The following is a 16,196-nucleotide window of genomic DNA, read 5'->3' as shown; positions in this document are numbered from 1 at the left end:
ACCATAATGCATGGACCGCTGATCTCAGGGCTTGTATTGGATTAGCTATCAGGCAGAAATCATATAATGGTAACAGTAAAACACATACCTATGCAGTCATCATTTCTCAGAATAACAGTGCAGGCAATAATTGGTTAGAACACATTTGAAGATAATACAGAACACACACTTATGCAGGACTATAATATTAATTAATACAGAATAGCACTGATCAATAGAGGCTGAAGAAGCTTGCCAGTTGCCAATAAGGAACAAGGGTTTAAGTCTCTGGCAAGTTAAAACACTGCTTTAATAAATGGAATATGTGCAGTTACAGCTTTTAAAAATAACTGAGAAAGGATACTGTAGGCAAGTACACAAAACAGTCCGTACCAGTTAAGGAGCATTACATTACATGAGTCGCCAGCCAAAATCCATTGTATGCATAACAGCATATGTAACAGCAAACAGTTTATGTAGTAAAAGTAATCACTGCTTCAGTTAGTCCCCTAGACCATTGTAAGCATAACAGCATATTTAACAGCAGTTTATGTAGTAAAAGCAGTCGCTGCTTCAGTTAGTCCCTTAGACCATTGTAAGCATAAACAGCATATGTAACAACAAAGAGTTTATGTAGTAAAAGCAGTCACTGCTTCAGTTTGTTCTCCAGGCTACATACACTTAGCTAAGTACTTCAGTTGGAAAGCATAAAAATGCCTATTGACCCAGGTGCACAACACATAAATGAGAATAGCTTAAACAATTACAGGTACTAACTTGTGGGGGGGGGGGGGCACATTGAAAAGGGGCTGGGGAGAGCTTCCTACCATAAGCAGGCCAAAAATAACTATTTAAAAATGGCGCCGCTCAAGAAGACCCACTAGTATAGACTAGTCAATGTGCATGGGGGAGGGGGGAGTCAGAGGTGGGAGATATAAAATGGGGGAAGGTAGAACCAGAAAAAGCAGGAAGAGTTATATCCTGCCCCCTTAGAGGTGAGTGCAAAGAAAAACAATCAGTATGAGAAGTGGAAACCATGGAGCTGCAAGGTAATTGAAATCAGGAGAAAACATGGAAGAGGTAGAGGCAGAGAGGTAGGAATGTAAACAGATAGTTGCAGAAACTACTTTTACCGCCATAGTGTGTAAGAAAATCAACAAAGGAAGGCAAATCTATTTGGGGACAAAATAAACAAAGTAAATGGTACTAGCCTTACTTTACAGGGATTCTAGTAGAGAGGCAGATTTATTTGGGACAACATACAGCAAGTGTATTGTTAGTTGAGCCACCTAGAGCTGAGAGATGAAGCTATAGTTGCCTGAGGTGAGGGAGAGCCCTTTCAGGTGCGCATACCAGCCGAAACAATGTTTAAAAAATAACTAGTAAAAGTACCAAATTTGCTATTAAAAAGAATTGTAAACATCCAGTCACAATGTTTAAAAAAATAACTATTAAAGGACTAGATTTGCTAATAATAAGAATTGTAAACATCTAGTCACCTATGCAGACTTTTCCGGTGGGTATCCTCATTAAAAAATTGCTATTCTTGGCTTGAAATAACTGTAGGGAGAAACCAGACCATAGCAGTGGCTTTATATGTCAATGTTGCAGTTGCTGGGGGGGAGCGAGCTGTGATGATAAAGGCAGACCAAGTGTGCTGCAGACGTGCACACTGAAAAGGGGCTGGGGAGAGCTTCCTTACCATGAGCAGGCCAAAAATAACTATTTACCTGAAAGGCAGGATGGGAAATTGCCAGGGGGGGGGGCGAGCTGTGATGATAAAGGCAGACCAAGTGTGCTGCAGACGTGCACACTGAAAAGGGGCTGGGGAGAGCTTCCTTACCATGAGCAGGCCAAAAATAACTATTTACCTGAAAGGCAGGATGGAAAATTGCCATTCTAGATGGACAAGAAAAATAAGGGAAAATCAAAATACAAAGGGATAACAACAAAGGCAGTGGAAATGGAAGTTAGTGATGTTTAGAAGAACTATTCACAAGGACCAGATGGGATTACATTAAGAGTAAACACAAGGGAGCTTGGATTTTTACCTGACCTCTGTTAGAGCTTTTCAACAGGTCTCTTAGGGAAGAAATGTCATTCTGGAGGGACTGGAGTCATGAAATACTGATATCAAGCTACACAGGAAGAACAAATAATTGCCCAGGAAACTATGGACCAGTGAGACTGATGTCCATTATGGGCAGAAATGATTTAACTGTTAATGAAATCTTGAGTTAGAAGATTCCTGGAACAGATTAGACTTCACAAGGAATTACAGCATGGATTCTCTGCAAGTTGATCTTGTCATACTAATTTGATTCACTTCTATGTTTAGGTCACTACGGAACTGGAGAGAAGAAGGTCAGGGAGAGCAAGCTATGTAGATTTTAGAAAAGCCTTTAGAACTGGTCAAAATTGGTCTTAACTGGTTTCATGCAAAAAATAATAAGAGTGAGCAGCAAGCTTTGCAGATGGCTAGACAGATGTGTATATAACAGAGATTACAACAAAATAGTCAGTGGGAGCTATCAAGGACTAAGAATGGGGCAAAGTGTACCCTCTAAGCATCAGTCCTTGGCCCAGACTTATTCAGTACATTCATTTTGGCCTTTAGTTAGGGCACAGAAAACTGGCTCAATCTCACTGCAGATGACACCAAGACTAAGGGATGGAACAGATGTGTAAGCAAGACTGCAGAAAGATCTAAGTAAACTTGAGACAGTCTTAAAGGTGGCCACTTCAAGTGATCCCTTCCAGATGCATATGATGTTCCCTCAGAATGAAAAACATATGCAATGAAATGTAACTGGGGACTCCGACTAAATAACTTAAAACAAGAAAATTATCTAGGAGTTATCACTGTGGAAATCATAAGCAAGCACCAGGTAGACAGTAGTGGCAAATGCAAACCTGATGCTGGGATATTTGTCAACAATGGTGGAAGCCAGAGATGGGAAATGCTGTCTCTTCAGCTGGCAGTATATAGGTCACAGCTGGAGTGCTGTGTCCAGTTCTGGAGCCCTTATGGGAAAAGAGGAATCACAGAGCCGGAGAAGATACAGACCAGTATGATTAGGATAGTGTGGGGATCAGAACGTATGACAGAAGAGGACAAAACAGAAGAGCAGAAAAGAGAAGTCACTAAGGGGGGAAGGACGATATGATAAAGCTATAAAAGAAGTATATGGCAAGTAGGAGTGGGTATGGCCATCAGGTTAATGGAGCACTGTTTAATCATGATACGACAGAGTATGCATTTGTACAGAAGGTAGGTGGTTGAGATAGTTGTTTCTAAATCAGTTTAGAGCTCCTGGTGTCTCTTTTATGTTATGCTACATTATGTTATATGTTAACTTTTTATGTAGTACAGGGACTGCCATGATTATGCTCTAAATATGGGAAAAAGACACCTTTGTTAAACACCTTTTTGATGTAAGAAAGATGCTTAACGACCTTTAAAAGCCTTTCAACAGTGTTAAGCTCATTTATGCAATAAGCTAAAACAGCTGTGAACAACTCTTGACTGCCACATTTCTTTTTTGTGTATGGCATTACAACTTTTTATAGGATAAAAGATACACTTTGCTTCCATCCACAGTGTGTGAGTAAGCACTAAGTGCATTAAAGCTTTCAAAGCTGTAAAACTCCTGACATTCTTGTTTTTTTCTGTAACTAGTAGTATACAAAGAAGTATGATTTGATATCTTAAATCTAAGCTGGTATATGATCACTTCCATCAAAGATCAATAAGCATGGTGTATCAGAGTTCAGAGGTATTTTGTTAATGTAAAAAAAGGCATCCAATATGATGTCTGTAAGTTCAGTCATTTTGGCATGTCCATCTTAAGCCTATTTTTATGTCATTTTTGTCAAAGTCTTGCATGCAATTTCAAAGATTTCCTTTGGCAGATTGTAGTGCCCTAAATATTGGTAATTTTGTAGGTCAGAAGAACATCTCTCCTTCAGCAACAGTCCATAATTTTTGGCAGCAACCTCTCTACATGTAATCAATCCTTCTGTCTTGTATCTTGCAACCAAGCAGTCCGCATATTAATATCCGAGTACATCTTTCATTGCTGCTGTGAAGGGTTCTATGCCAGTTTAAGGAAATAGTTAATCCTAAATCTGCTGTGACTGAATATGCATATACAGATTTTTTGTCACTCATATTAAACTACAAAGTAATTATTTGTACAGAGAGGCAAAACTTCTGGAACCTTCTTGAATGGAGCTATTTCCCACATTCCACACGTAATTATGTAATTGACTCCAAGCTTACAGGAACTCAGAGAATAGAAAAAATATTAAGCTATATCAACAATGCAAAATGGTAAGCTTGTGTGCTGGTGTTTTTTGATGAAAGGTCTTTTCAGCATATGGTGTTTGCTGATGATAAATGATGAAAGCAGATTTTTCCAATAGCTTAACAGTTGAGAAAGGACAGTGCTAGGAAGCGACTTAGCATTAGTCAGTACTGGTCTTTCTACACTTCTAAATGGTATCTACTCACCCTAAAGCTCACAAGCAATGCTAGTGAGCTTGCTATCACCCCTTGTGTTTTCATACAGCTTTAGAATGGCACAGTACCCCAACTTGTCCCAGGCATGACAAAGTGAGTGGGGCTTAAAGACAAACATGCTCATTACTGAAGTTCATGGCTTCTGGCAACACAGGTGAGACCAAACAGCTGAATCATAATTTAAACTGTAATCTTTCATTTAGATTTCAACTGAATCATTCCAGATGGTCAGTGCTTGTGATCTCACTTCAATATATATGGATCATTCTGAATGTATGTTATGGCAAAAGGCTGCAGTCCTTAAATGTTAACAGGTATTATATGCACAATTCTAACATTTATAGTATTATTTCTCATAATATGCATCATTAAAGGTTACAGATTTAGGGCAAATATTTCCTGTTTGTTTCCAAAGACAATACTCCTTTGCCTTTTAATATTGACTTTTGTGGTATCCTAAATCAGTTGTAGAATTGTATAGATTTGTTTAAATATGTTTTGAACTGTAGGACTTGTGTTGCTGCCCTGTTACAAAATCATGGGTATATGTGGCACATTTAAGTTATGCCTGCAGCATCAGAAGCACAGAAACAGGATATTTTAAGCATTATCTGCTCATGGGATACAAGAAAACACATACCAAGACCAAATGTGGTCCAGGTGAGTCAGATAACAGAGGGGTGGGAGGTTGGCACAATGGTTAAGGTGCTTACCTTACAGACACAAAGTGCAGGGTTTGATTCTCACATGGTGCAATTGGCTAGGCTTAAAATGGCACAAGGGCACTTAGCCTAGTACTAATCTATGAACCTATGAACCTATAATATGAATCAGATAGGAAATCTCACTATTTCAGGAGTGTTACAGTCTGTCAATGAATTTACTTAATCTCAAAATTGCCAATGTTTTCCAGGGTTTTTGGTGCATATGACAAACATTCAGTCTTGGCTTCAGGGACAACCCTACATATCTTTAAATAGTAGGAGCTGCACATAATTAGTTACTTAATTAATTAGTTATTAATTAGTCATAGAACATAATGTTGTTGATGCTTACCAACTAGAATTAGATCTAACTGATTAAGGACATTTTTTATTTGGTCTCATGCATATTATATCATAACTCAGGGGATCTTTAGCTATATGTTCCATGTAGTACAACACTTTGTGAACATAAAACTTAACTTTTCAAATAACAGGAACTAGCAAAATGTTATATTGTTGCAATGAATTTCAAAACACATATTTAGGAGTGCAGAATTTTAAACTATGGTGAATTGTGTCTTTTAGAGATGCAGCTAATGACTCTTCTTCAATTATTTTTCTAGCATTAATTTTCTAATTAGTCTTGGAGATGGGCTTTCTACCACAAGACATGCCAGATTATACATAAACAGATTAAAATGCTTAATCTTATTACTGTCAGTGTGCTGAAACTGCCAAAGAAATGTGTATCTATTATTAGCATTTACGATCAGAATGTACCCAGCAGATACTGTTAATGTAAGTGGTTGTAGGGGATGTGAAGTTATAACCAAGAGACTAGAATACAAATTACCTACACAAGCAAAATGAACACGTGATATCAGAAGCAGTGCAAGGCTGATGTGACTCATTTTATAACAGAATAAATTGTTAAGAAACTATCTTCACTCTGGTTTTGCCTGACCTAGTAGAACTGGAAGTTTGATCCCAACTACAGTGGAAGTGCTCTAGCTATGATGAATGGCTAAGCAATGCAATGAGAGGTGGGTAGTACTGTCAATCATAGACTTATAGCTTTTTTTTTTTGGTCCCTTCAAAACTCATCTTGACTGGCCAGGCCCCCAGTACCCCATGTCCATACCGGGTCTTTCAGCTAATCTTCTACCCTCTTGGACTTACTCTGATATCCTAGGGTTGGTTATGGATCCTAAGGGTATCCTGGGGGTTTGGATCATCTGCGCTTCTGTACAGGGGGATTGTTTTAGTTATGACTTACCTGCTCCCTTTTCCTGCCACCACTCTTGTTAATTACATCCAAAGAAACTTCCCTCTTTGGACCCTACCTCCCCTTATGAAGTGTATCAATGAGTGCCCTCTCACCTAGGGTGGGCATGTCCATCCACTCTCTCCTGCTCTGTCAGTCACCCAAGCAACCAAACAAACCTGGGTCAGCTGGAGCATAGGGCATTATCCCTCTATGCCACTGGAGTGGCACTCACAGACACTTATCTTAGAGTTCAGGACTGCAGTAGTGATGCAGTGTGGGTAGCGGAATGACAATCAGTGCGTGTGCTCTTTAATCTTTAGGGATAGAGCAGATTCTGTTGGCTGTCCATATACAGAGGCATGTGAATATTGGCTTGTCTATGGGTGGGATACTTTAGGCACAGTATATATAGAATCAGGTATGCACTCACTGCTCCGACATCACTGTTCCACAACTCACCTCTTCCATGGTGTGTTAGTTAGAAATGGCAATCCCTAAATTACAACTGACATTGTGTGATGGCAGCCAGTGTGCTGCCAATTTCCTAAGCTGTTAGTGATATAGGGACCCTAGAATGCTAATAGGCCTTTGAGATACTGGCATTGTGACAAAAGTGGGGAAAGTCAGAATTGTGGACTGGAACAATAGATCCTGTTAGGGCATTCAGAAAAGAAAAGAACTCTGACGAGGACAGTTTTACTTCTCAGTGACAGTAATATTCATGACATCAGAAGGTCTGTAAGCAGGGAGAAAGCATCATGGAAAATTATGATTCACTGTAGTAAATGGATTTTGTCTAGTAATTATGCAGTGGATCTCTATGCAACAATTCATATTACCTGCTTCCACCCTTATTGGATACATAAACAAAGATAAATATAAACAGTTTTGGATACAGACAAATAATCATAGGTTGGTACTGGTGAGAGAATAACAATATCTTGTATTTTCTCTGTATATCCCTAGTGAAAATGATTATCACTCCTCCATTCATCAGGACTGGTTTTAAAAGTTGGTAGGGATGTATTTTGATAGGTAAGATCAGCCTATTTCAGAACTGAGGTATATGTTGGGTTAGGTATTTAGTAATAAAGGTTAAGATTCTAAAATGTGTGTGTTTGTTTAACCACTGGTTCTGTTTAGGAGAAGCAATTCAGAGTTTGCCGGGTCATTCACAGCATGGAAAGTGAAGCGTAAATCACCACTCGGGAGTCTGTAAAACACAGAGAAAAGATACAGGGCTTTTAGTCTATCAGAATAGATAAGAGCCCTGAAACCTCAGATCTTTTTGGTGAGGAAACATTGAGATCTCTCAAGTTGGTTTAGGTGCTTAGTAAGGTACATGCTGAATGGTGTACTATATTTAATAATAGGCTGAATAATGGAGGAATAAAGTGGAACTATAATTTCTTTGGACCTTGATGAGATACCAAAAAGGATAAATTGTGCAAGGCATTAGGATTTTCTAATCGCCATGGAGACTTGACTGCATAAGGAGAGTTTGTTACCAATGGACATTCCCTAGTCCCTGATGACTGTTGTAGATTTAACTGGAATGCAATCTACACGGTAAGTAGTAGTGAAGTTAGGTTTACTAATTGGGTAGTTATTATAAAAAAAAGCAGATCAAAAAACCCTGCTGTCTGTACCACCATGCTATCAGTTGATACTTCTTGTGATGCAACCGGTCTAGGTTTGGGAGGAGCATGGACACCTGGGAAGAAGGAGTGCATCTGCACTAGGGTTTGGTTCATTCATGGATTTATAGGTATAGTAATCAAAACTACAATCCACTGGCGTTCAAGAAGCTTGACAACTCTCACCCCATGTTGGTACTGTCTACTTCCCATATGCATATTATAGATAATTCTTCAAAGAAGTTATTAACTAGGTTCCCATGACTATAAGGAGAATCTTATTCCATAATTTTCAAAGGGATTCTGTAGTTGATCTGTCACTTTTTTATTATTATTTTTACCATTATTTTCCCTGATATAGTGTTAACTCTCCCAGCATTACATTTCAGGCATATACTTTCAGAAATAATCAGACATTGCATTCTAGAGCAGACAGAGGCCATTTCTTAGTAACCTATAAGAAAGATAACGTAATAAGAATTCTTAAAACCTTTGTGAGCAGTTTGTGTATTCCATCTCTAGGCTGGATTTTGTAATAAAGAAGCTTTACTGTTTCAAGTTCTGTCAGGTGGCTTGTTTGAAGGCTACAAAATGCATCACTGTGTTCAGTTCTGGGTCGAATCAGTGAGGTATAAAGCCGTAAAATGATCAGCCTGATGTGAGCAGACAATCCCATTAGTGTTAGAGAGGTTACAGATGATATTACCCCGACTTTAGTAAGTGTAATTCAGTGGTTGAATTGTTACCTACAACTGTACCACGATCACTAATGACTGTGGATTTTTTATTGTTTGATCATTACTTTGTAATCATAATTAATGTCTTTTTGCCAGTTCTCTTGATTGCCACATTTACTGACAGTAAAGGTAACAGGTAGTATATGTGTTTCTTCTGTAGACCATCTTACAGAATTTCAGCATGACTTACTCATGTAATTATATTATCCAGTTTGCAATTATTAGCATATTTGGTTACCTATAGCCCACATCCCAGTTTTACATCTGAGATGTGACATGACTTGTACCCCCGTCATGGTAGAAAGATAGCATCCCACCCTGATGTGTTGCATCCTGTTACTTAACCAGTGTTTTATCCACAGAATTACATATGGATTTGTATTCCATTACATGGAATAGAGTCAAAAGCCTTAGAAAGGCTGTGATAAGCAGTATGAATTTTCAGCCCTTCATCAAAGGATGTGGCTACCTCTTCAAATAATATTGCAAGACTCAGCATGAAAGATCTCCCATTAGTAAATGCATACAGTGCTGTACTTAGCAGAAGTTAATTCTGTTATCATTTTGGATAAGCTCCATACCTCTCAACTATACAGATTTTTGCAGAATGTCCAGATTTTTGCCTCATATTTTTGGTCTGTTTCTCATAAAATTGTGGTTTTCTGGCAAATCATTGAGGGTTAAAATCAGATAATAATGGCAGACATTTGAGATTTAGACTTCATACCTTTTAGAAAGTTCATGCTAATGCAAAACATGCAATTCTATCAATTTTCTAAGTTTGTAAGAGCACTATTTAAAAAGTGTCCCTATTTATGGGCCTGTGTCCCCCACTATTGATTGCTTTATCCAGATTTATTTGCTCTAAGAAGTTGACAGGTATTATAAGCTGTATTATGACTCTATTGATGATTTCACATAGAAGAGAAAATTACTAAAAAGGTACATAGCTGGATAGCAACCACTGTTTTTAACAACAATAGTTGCTTATATATTATTGTGTTTAGTATCAGGATCTGTTAACCTTCTGAATTTCCCTACTATTTGGATCTAATCTGAATCTTGCCTGAAAAAAAAACTTTCTTGTTATATTATTATTTACATTATGTAGCATATCGTCAGACATTAGCAAGATTCTGCTGTATACTGCAAACATGTAAATTTCAAGTTTCTTAGGCTTGTGTATTTTGTGTATTTATGTGCCGAGCTATATATTCTGTAGGAAAACGTACAGCCTCTTGGTATTAAAAAGTAAGGAAAGTAAGGCCTTGAAACGATATCAGCAAGCAGAGCCTTTGGAATCCAATAGTCAACTTCTGAAGGGCACCCTTATAAAGATATGAGGCAGGAGAAAAGCCATTGAGCGTCTCTTCATTTGGGCTGATTGTTTCAAACTTGAGAAAAGTACATTTTTTCCCCATCGAGAAAAGTGATTCTAGACAGAAACTTCTGGTACAATGCATTATGGCATTGATGGCCAAGTTGATTGCATTCTGGGATTGATGGCCAAGTTGATTGCATTGTAACTGCTCAGTCACATTTGTGTAGACTTAACACTTGCTTGCAGGTGGTCTCATTTTAATGTAGGCACTGCAGGACTACTGTATCAATCCTTACTGTTGTATGACCATGGTATTAGTATATATATTTAAAAAGGGTATGGGAATTACATGGGAAACTGCCTCCTTGCAAAAACATTTTTTTTTGTGAGTGATGGTAGCTTTTAAGCAAGTTATATACGTGATCAGTTGTGTCTGTGGAACAGGTTTACAAATGATCAAGTCTCAAACTTTTATTATGTTCTAGGAACTTATCAGCACCAAGCTAGATTGTTGAATATGAATGTCAACTACTCTGTAAAATGGGTGATTTTCCCTGGATATCCAACGTCTTATGCAACTCAAGCCAAGTTTTTGATAGACCTGCATAACAGACGTCAGTAGCAGGTTTACTAGGAACCTAGTTCAATGAATTCATCAAATCACCATGTGAATACATCTGCTCATAGCCATGACAGGTATTGTTTAACTAGCAGAGTATTTTAGAACACCCCAAAGTATTCTGCCTCCAACCATAGAAAACAGCATGTGTAAATGACTCCTACCTATGGCCTACCCACATAGCAACGTTTTACAACACCATATATAAAAATCACATTTTCCCACATCTTCACTCTTCATTTACATCACTACTTTTCCACATACTGTTCTGCTATAATAATAAATCATTTGTTAGTCTGATACAAAAGTATCAGAGCAGTATAACAACAGAATAGTTTATCACTGTAGTTGCTTATAGAAGGAAAGAGTGCTTACCGATGCCACTTGGAATGAATTATTAGTACCTCTATGATCAAGATCATGGCACATGCAGGACACAAACAGGGCAAGAATCTCAATATCTCTGCAAAAATGAAACATGTAATGTTAAGTCAGTGACCTCTCAAAATATACTATACAAATGCATTAGGTAATTGCTCCAAAAATTAGATATTCAGATCATTTAGCAGGTGTAAAGTATGACTTACACATCAAACCAGGCTTTGAATAAAGGTAGCTTATCCAAGAGGGTGAATCTAATTTTTAGAGTGCTGAAAGAAATGCAACCCGGCTGGAATGTAGGGGTTCTAACATTATCACAGTGATTACTGACACTGACTTCATAATTCATAAATATTTTGCAACAACCTTCTCATTACCTACTGCAAATAAAGCTGAGTGGGACATTGCAGGAATCACTCAAGCATATTACCTATGGAACAAGATATGTTACCATTTACACAACTCCTAAATGTCTAAGGTACCCTGTTCCCTTGTTTCAGTAACCTTTTTGCTCTGTACATCACATTGTCTGGAAATAAGTGAAGACTGTGAGCTGTTAGTTAGCTGTTTTATGCACTCTAGGGTTTCATTCCTTCAGCCTCCATTTGCAGACTCTGTGACTCTAAGCAAATAACCAGACACTGCTGCTGGGCATGAGTCTGCAAATGTTCCGTGTACATCAGTGCTCTACCCCAGATAACAATTAAATGAAATATTGTATTTCTTGATATTCTCTCTCTCTCTTTCTCTCTTTGTATCTCTCAGATACACACACACACACACACACACACACACACACACACACACACACACACACACACACACACACACACACACACACACACACATACTTCTCCTTGCCTTCTTCTACACTGTATACTAATTTCTTGGTCAGATTGTCAAAATACTTATTTAAATGCTTAAACATAATAAATTGAGTACAATAAAAACAGAGTAAAATTTATAGAATAAATAAAGAACTGGATCACAATAAAATACAGTTTACAAAGAATATTATATGCTTTACAAATGTTACCAGAGATCTATGTAGCAAACAGAATATAAAGGTTTATGAATGCTAAATATAGAGTTGTATAAGGCTGTTAAATACTTTACCTGTTGATTCAACAAATAAACTATAAAGCTAAGTAAACAGATCCCACCATGGTTCATTAAGTGAAGAGGCTACCATATTAAAATGAGTTAAAAAATTACCAATATTGATAAGTATGCAAAAGCTTGAGGTCAAACATGATTAAGATTAATAATAATAATAAAATAATTTGACAACGCAGTAAATTTAAAAAGTCTAACACATGCCAAGGGATTTGTCTTGTGCTATCAGTAGTATACAGAGAAGATATGCTGTGACTCTCAGTTTACACTTCTACATATGTACTTACCTTTGCTCCTTTCCAAACCCATACAAAATAATCTATAGTTACTTCTCTAGTATCACTCATCTTCCTCTCAAACCCAATTCCTTCCTTCCGTTATGCATTAGACCATAATTTCATGCTGACCAATGTCAGTACAGAACTCTGGGATTTGTTTTACTATACCTATTCCCTTATCCTGTGCAGTATAACCTACGGAATTTCTGGAAAAGCATCCCATACTTTGTCTGAGGTTCTGCAATCTTGGAAGCAGCATAAAACATACTGGTAATGTTTGGCTATGCCAACCTCCTTACCCTGATTACTAAAATGTGTGTTTGCTAACATTTTAAGAGAGCTATAGAGCAATTTTAGACAAAACAGACTAAAACTGTTATGCTCTGATTACTAAAGTGAATATGCCCTGGTCTCCAGTACTGACTGCATCTGCCTTACTTATTGTGTTTTATACCGACAAACAGTAGTGCAACAAACATTCCTTTAACGTAGCCTGTCATTACCTTTATTCCCTTCCTTGTCACCAGCAGTTCAGCTGATGACTAATCAGCCCATTACAAACAGAGTTCAGTGCCATCTCCCCATCTCACTGTAATTACATGATCATCTTTTCTTAAACTTCCCCAGTACAGGCATGGAGTCATAGCAATTCAGTAACCTTTTCCTAATGATTTTGATATAAGACTGTGGATTGGGTGCTGAAGGTCTGAGAGACCTGGATCCAATATATATTTTCAGTACAGAAAGAATAGGAAATAAGATAATGTGAATGTTTATCCTTGTGTGTGTGTGTGTGTGTGTGTGTGTGTATGCATATGCCTATAAATCAGATATGGATATTGTATTAAGTACAGTGGCGGAACCATTAGTCACAGTTTCTAGTTGGGATGCCTTTGTGTGAACTTCGTCTGTATTCCTTGTGTTCTTTGTGTTTCTTCTTGGGAGTCTTCCGACACCCAAAAACAAGCAGGTAGTTGAACTGGAAATGTTCAAGGCATGTGTGCAGCAGTTTTTTGTGTGGTTATTTATTGTGTGCATGTGTGTGTGTGTGTGTGTGTGTGTGTGTGTGTGTGTGTGTGTGTGTGTGTGTGTGTGTGTGTGTGTGCAAAGCAATAGCTGGTTAATCTAGTGCCTGGTGCTGGTCCACAATATAATGTTCCTCCCCCTCAGCTCTCCAAGTGAAGAGCAAAAAAAACAGACTTACTCTGACACTACTGGTCAGGATCTAGTCCTCTCTAATTCCTCCATCCACTCCTTAGTTCTTAAAAAAGACTAGCTTTACTGTAGCAAGCTGATTGCTACATTTGTACCAATCAGCTAGCTATACTCAAGTCAATTCAAGAAAGAGAGAGAGAGAGAGAGAGAGAGAGAGAGAGAAACACTTCTCAAGTCATTGCAATTGGCTTGTTACAGACAGATTTACAATGTCTTATTCTTTAAATTGTTGTAAGCTGATTGCTATATTTCTAGCAATCAGTTTGCTACAGCTTAATACACATGAAATGCTGAAGTGCGTTTCTGTGAATGCAGGAACTGCACATCTTGATATACTGTACATAGATATGCATTTCTATATCTAATTCAGAAGATTTTTTTTTTATTGGAATCGTTTTGTAGTGGTTTTAGCAATGCTTTTAACTTGTCAAATTGCATTAAGTGCAGCTTATTATGGAAGTAACTTTCCTTTTTTCCCACTTTAGACTATAAATAAACAAGATTGTAATCATATAGTTGAATATGCTCAAAACATCTCTAAGAAAACACTAGCAGATCACAAGGTTATGTTTCTCATTTTATGAAGTATTACTCTAGTCAGCATTTTACAGTTCCATATGTACATTTAAACAAGATAATCTTGATAAGACAATTTTGCTAAGTGATGTTCTCAGAATTACAAGTATTTATATATTCTATTGAACTAAACACTTTTTTATCACACTGTCATATTTTAGTGAAACACTAGTACCATTTGTTAAATTAAACAGGAGTAGTCATGTCGGATCAAACGTTTGGATAGAAATCTTAGCTCAGAGTGAGTTTGATAGTGAAAGTTGTACCTGTGAGGACTGTTTTGTCTGTTCACAGTTGAGTTATGCATTTTTTTATCTTGTCATAACAACATAATACATGCAAGTCACAGGTGCCTGTTTTTTATTAGTAATATTTGACGCCTACACACATAGGTATGTATGTATTACACGTGTCACATACATTTAGATTAATATATATATATTTTTTGGCAAAACATATTTATAAAAATCAACAGTTTGTGCAGTCAGTAGTAGGGCTTGATCATTACCCATTTGCTAAGAGGATTTTGACAGGAGTGGTGAAATAGTGACATTAAACAATATCAAAATAGTGTGCCTTTAATGATGTCTTCAGTAAGGATAAAATAAAGCAATTACGTACATGAGCTGCAAATGAGTGCTGCACCAATTATTGCCAATATATGGTATCTCTGTGTAGTTTAACTAGGGGGTAGCAATGTGATAACATTGGTTCATAGGTTCATAGGTGTGCACTAGGCTAATGGCCCTGGAGCCTTTGCAAGCATAGCCTATAGGATTACCCTGGCATCATGCCACCCGACCTTAGTTCCCAGTGCCTCTGTCGCATAGAGCCACTGGAGTGATCCCCGGGGTGAATTTTCTATTTCCCATCCACTCATCAAGATTTCTCTTGAAGAGGGCCAGTGAGGCGTTCTGCTTGACATGTATGGGAAGTCTATTCCATAGCATGGGCAGTCTCTGGGTTATGAATCTGTCCCTCCAGCTTGTTCTGTTGATTGTGGTAATGAGGTTGAGGTCTCTGGAGTGTGTGGTATAGAGGGATTTCTTTAGATGTAGCATTTCTAACAGAGCTGGGTTAGACATGGCTTTGTAAGTCAAGCAGAGATTGCCTCTAAGTAGGCGATATGAGACAGACAATAGTTGAAGTTTTTTTTTAATCTGTCCATATAAGACGTGTTTAAGGCCTAGGATCCTCTTTGTGAGGTACTTTTGTGGTCTCTTCAGTTGTTGCAGGTGTCTAGTGAGGTACATGCCAAATGGGGCATTGTACTCAATGATTGACCTAATGAGGGAAGAGTAGAGAGAGACAATGACCTCTTTCTTCCTGGATGCAAAACCCTTAATAATGAGATGTGCCACATAGAAGGACTTTCTGACCACAGTGGCAATGTGATGGTCAAAAGATAGTTTGCTGTCAACCTGTGTTCCCAGATCTCTTACAATGCCTTCTGTGTTCAGTGGACTACCATCGATGTGGTAATTCATGGGAACTGGGTTTTTCCCAAAGGGGATGATGACACATTTTTTGGCATTGAGTTTAAGGCCATGGTTCTGGCACCAGTCGTTGGTCTCAGTTAGGCCTTTCTGTAGGATGTAAACATCACTTGGGGAGTTAGTTATGGCTCCCAATTTGCAATAATCTGTGAACTTTGTCAGCCAGAGTCCATTAGTGCTGGCCTGGACTTCAGAGAAGTAGATACCAAACAGGAGAGGACCCAGGACTGAACCCTGTAGGACTCCACTCATGACTGGTCAGCAGTCTGACTTGGAGTCAGCTACTTTCACACTGTGGGTTCTATCTGTGAGCCAGTTTGCAACCCACCTAGTGATATAGGGGTTCAT

At 38.0% G+C, this 16,196-nt stretch overlaps 1 protein-coding gene across 1 annotated transcript in view; it reads right to left on the bottom strand.

The window, feature by feature from the left end:
- The window catches only part of PDE2A (phosphodiesterase 2A), a 1,720,394-nt gene that overhangs the window by 151,250 nt on the left and 1,552,948 nt on the right, over positions 1-16,196 (bottom strand). Inside the window, exon 24 of the mRNA XM_044072778.1 lies at positions 11,162-11,249. Coding sequence (XP_043928713.1) covers positions 11,162-11,249 — 88 coding nt within the window. The remainder of the gene's footprint in view (positions 1-11,161; positions 11,250-16,196) is intronic.

Source organism: Protopterus annectens, chromosome 5.part1 (assembly GCF_019279795.1).
Source record: "Protopterus annectens isolate FY-2018-M chromosome 5.part1, PAN1.0, whole genome shotgun sequence".
Lineage (NCBI taxonomy): Eukaryota > Metazoa > Chordata > Ceratodontiformes > Protopteridae > Protopterus > Protopterus annectens.
The sequence above is the reverse complement of the archived record's forward strand: the minus strand, read 5'-3'. Positions and strand labels throughout refer to the sequence as shown.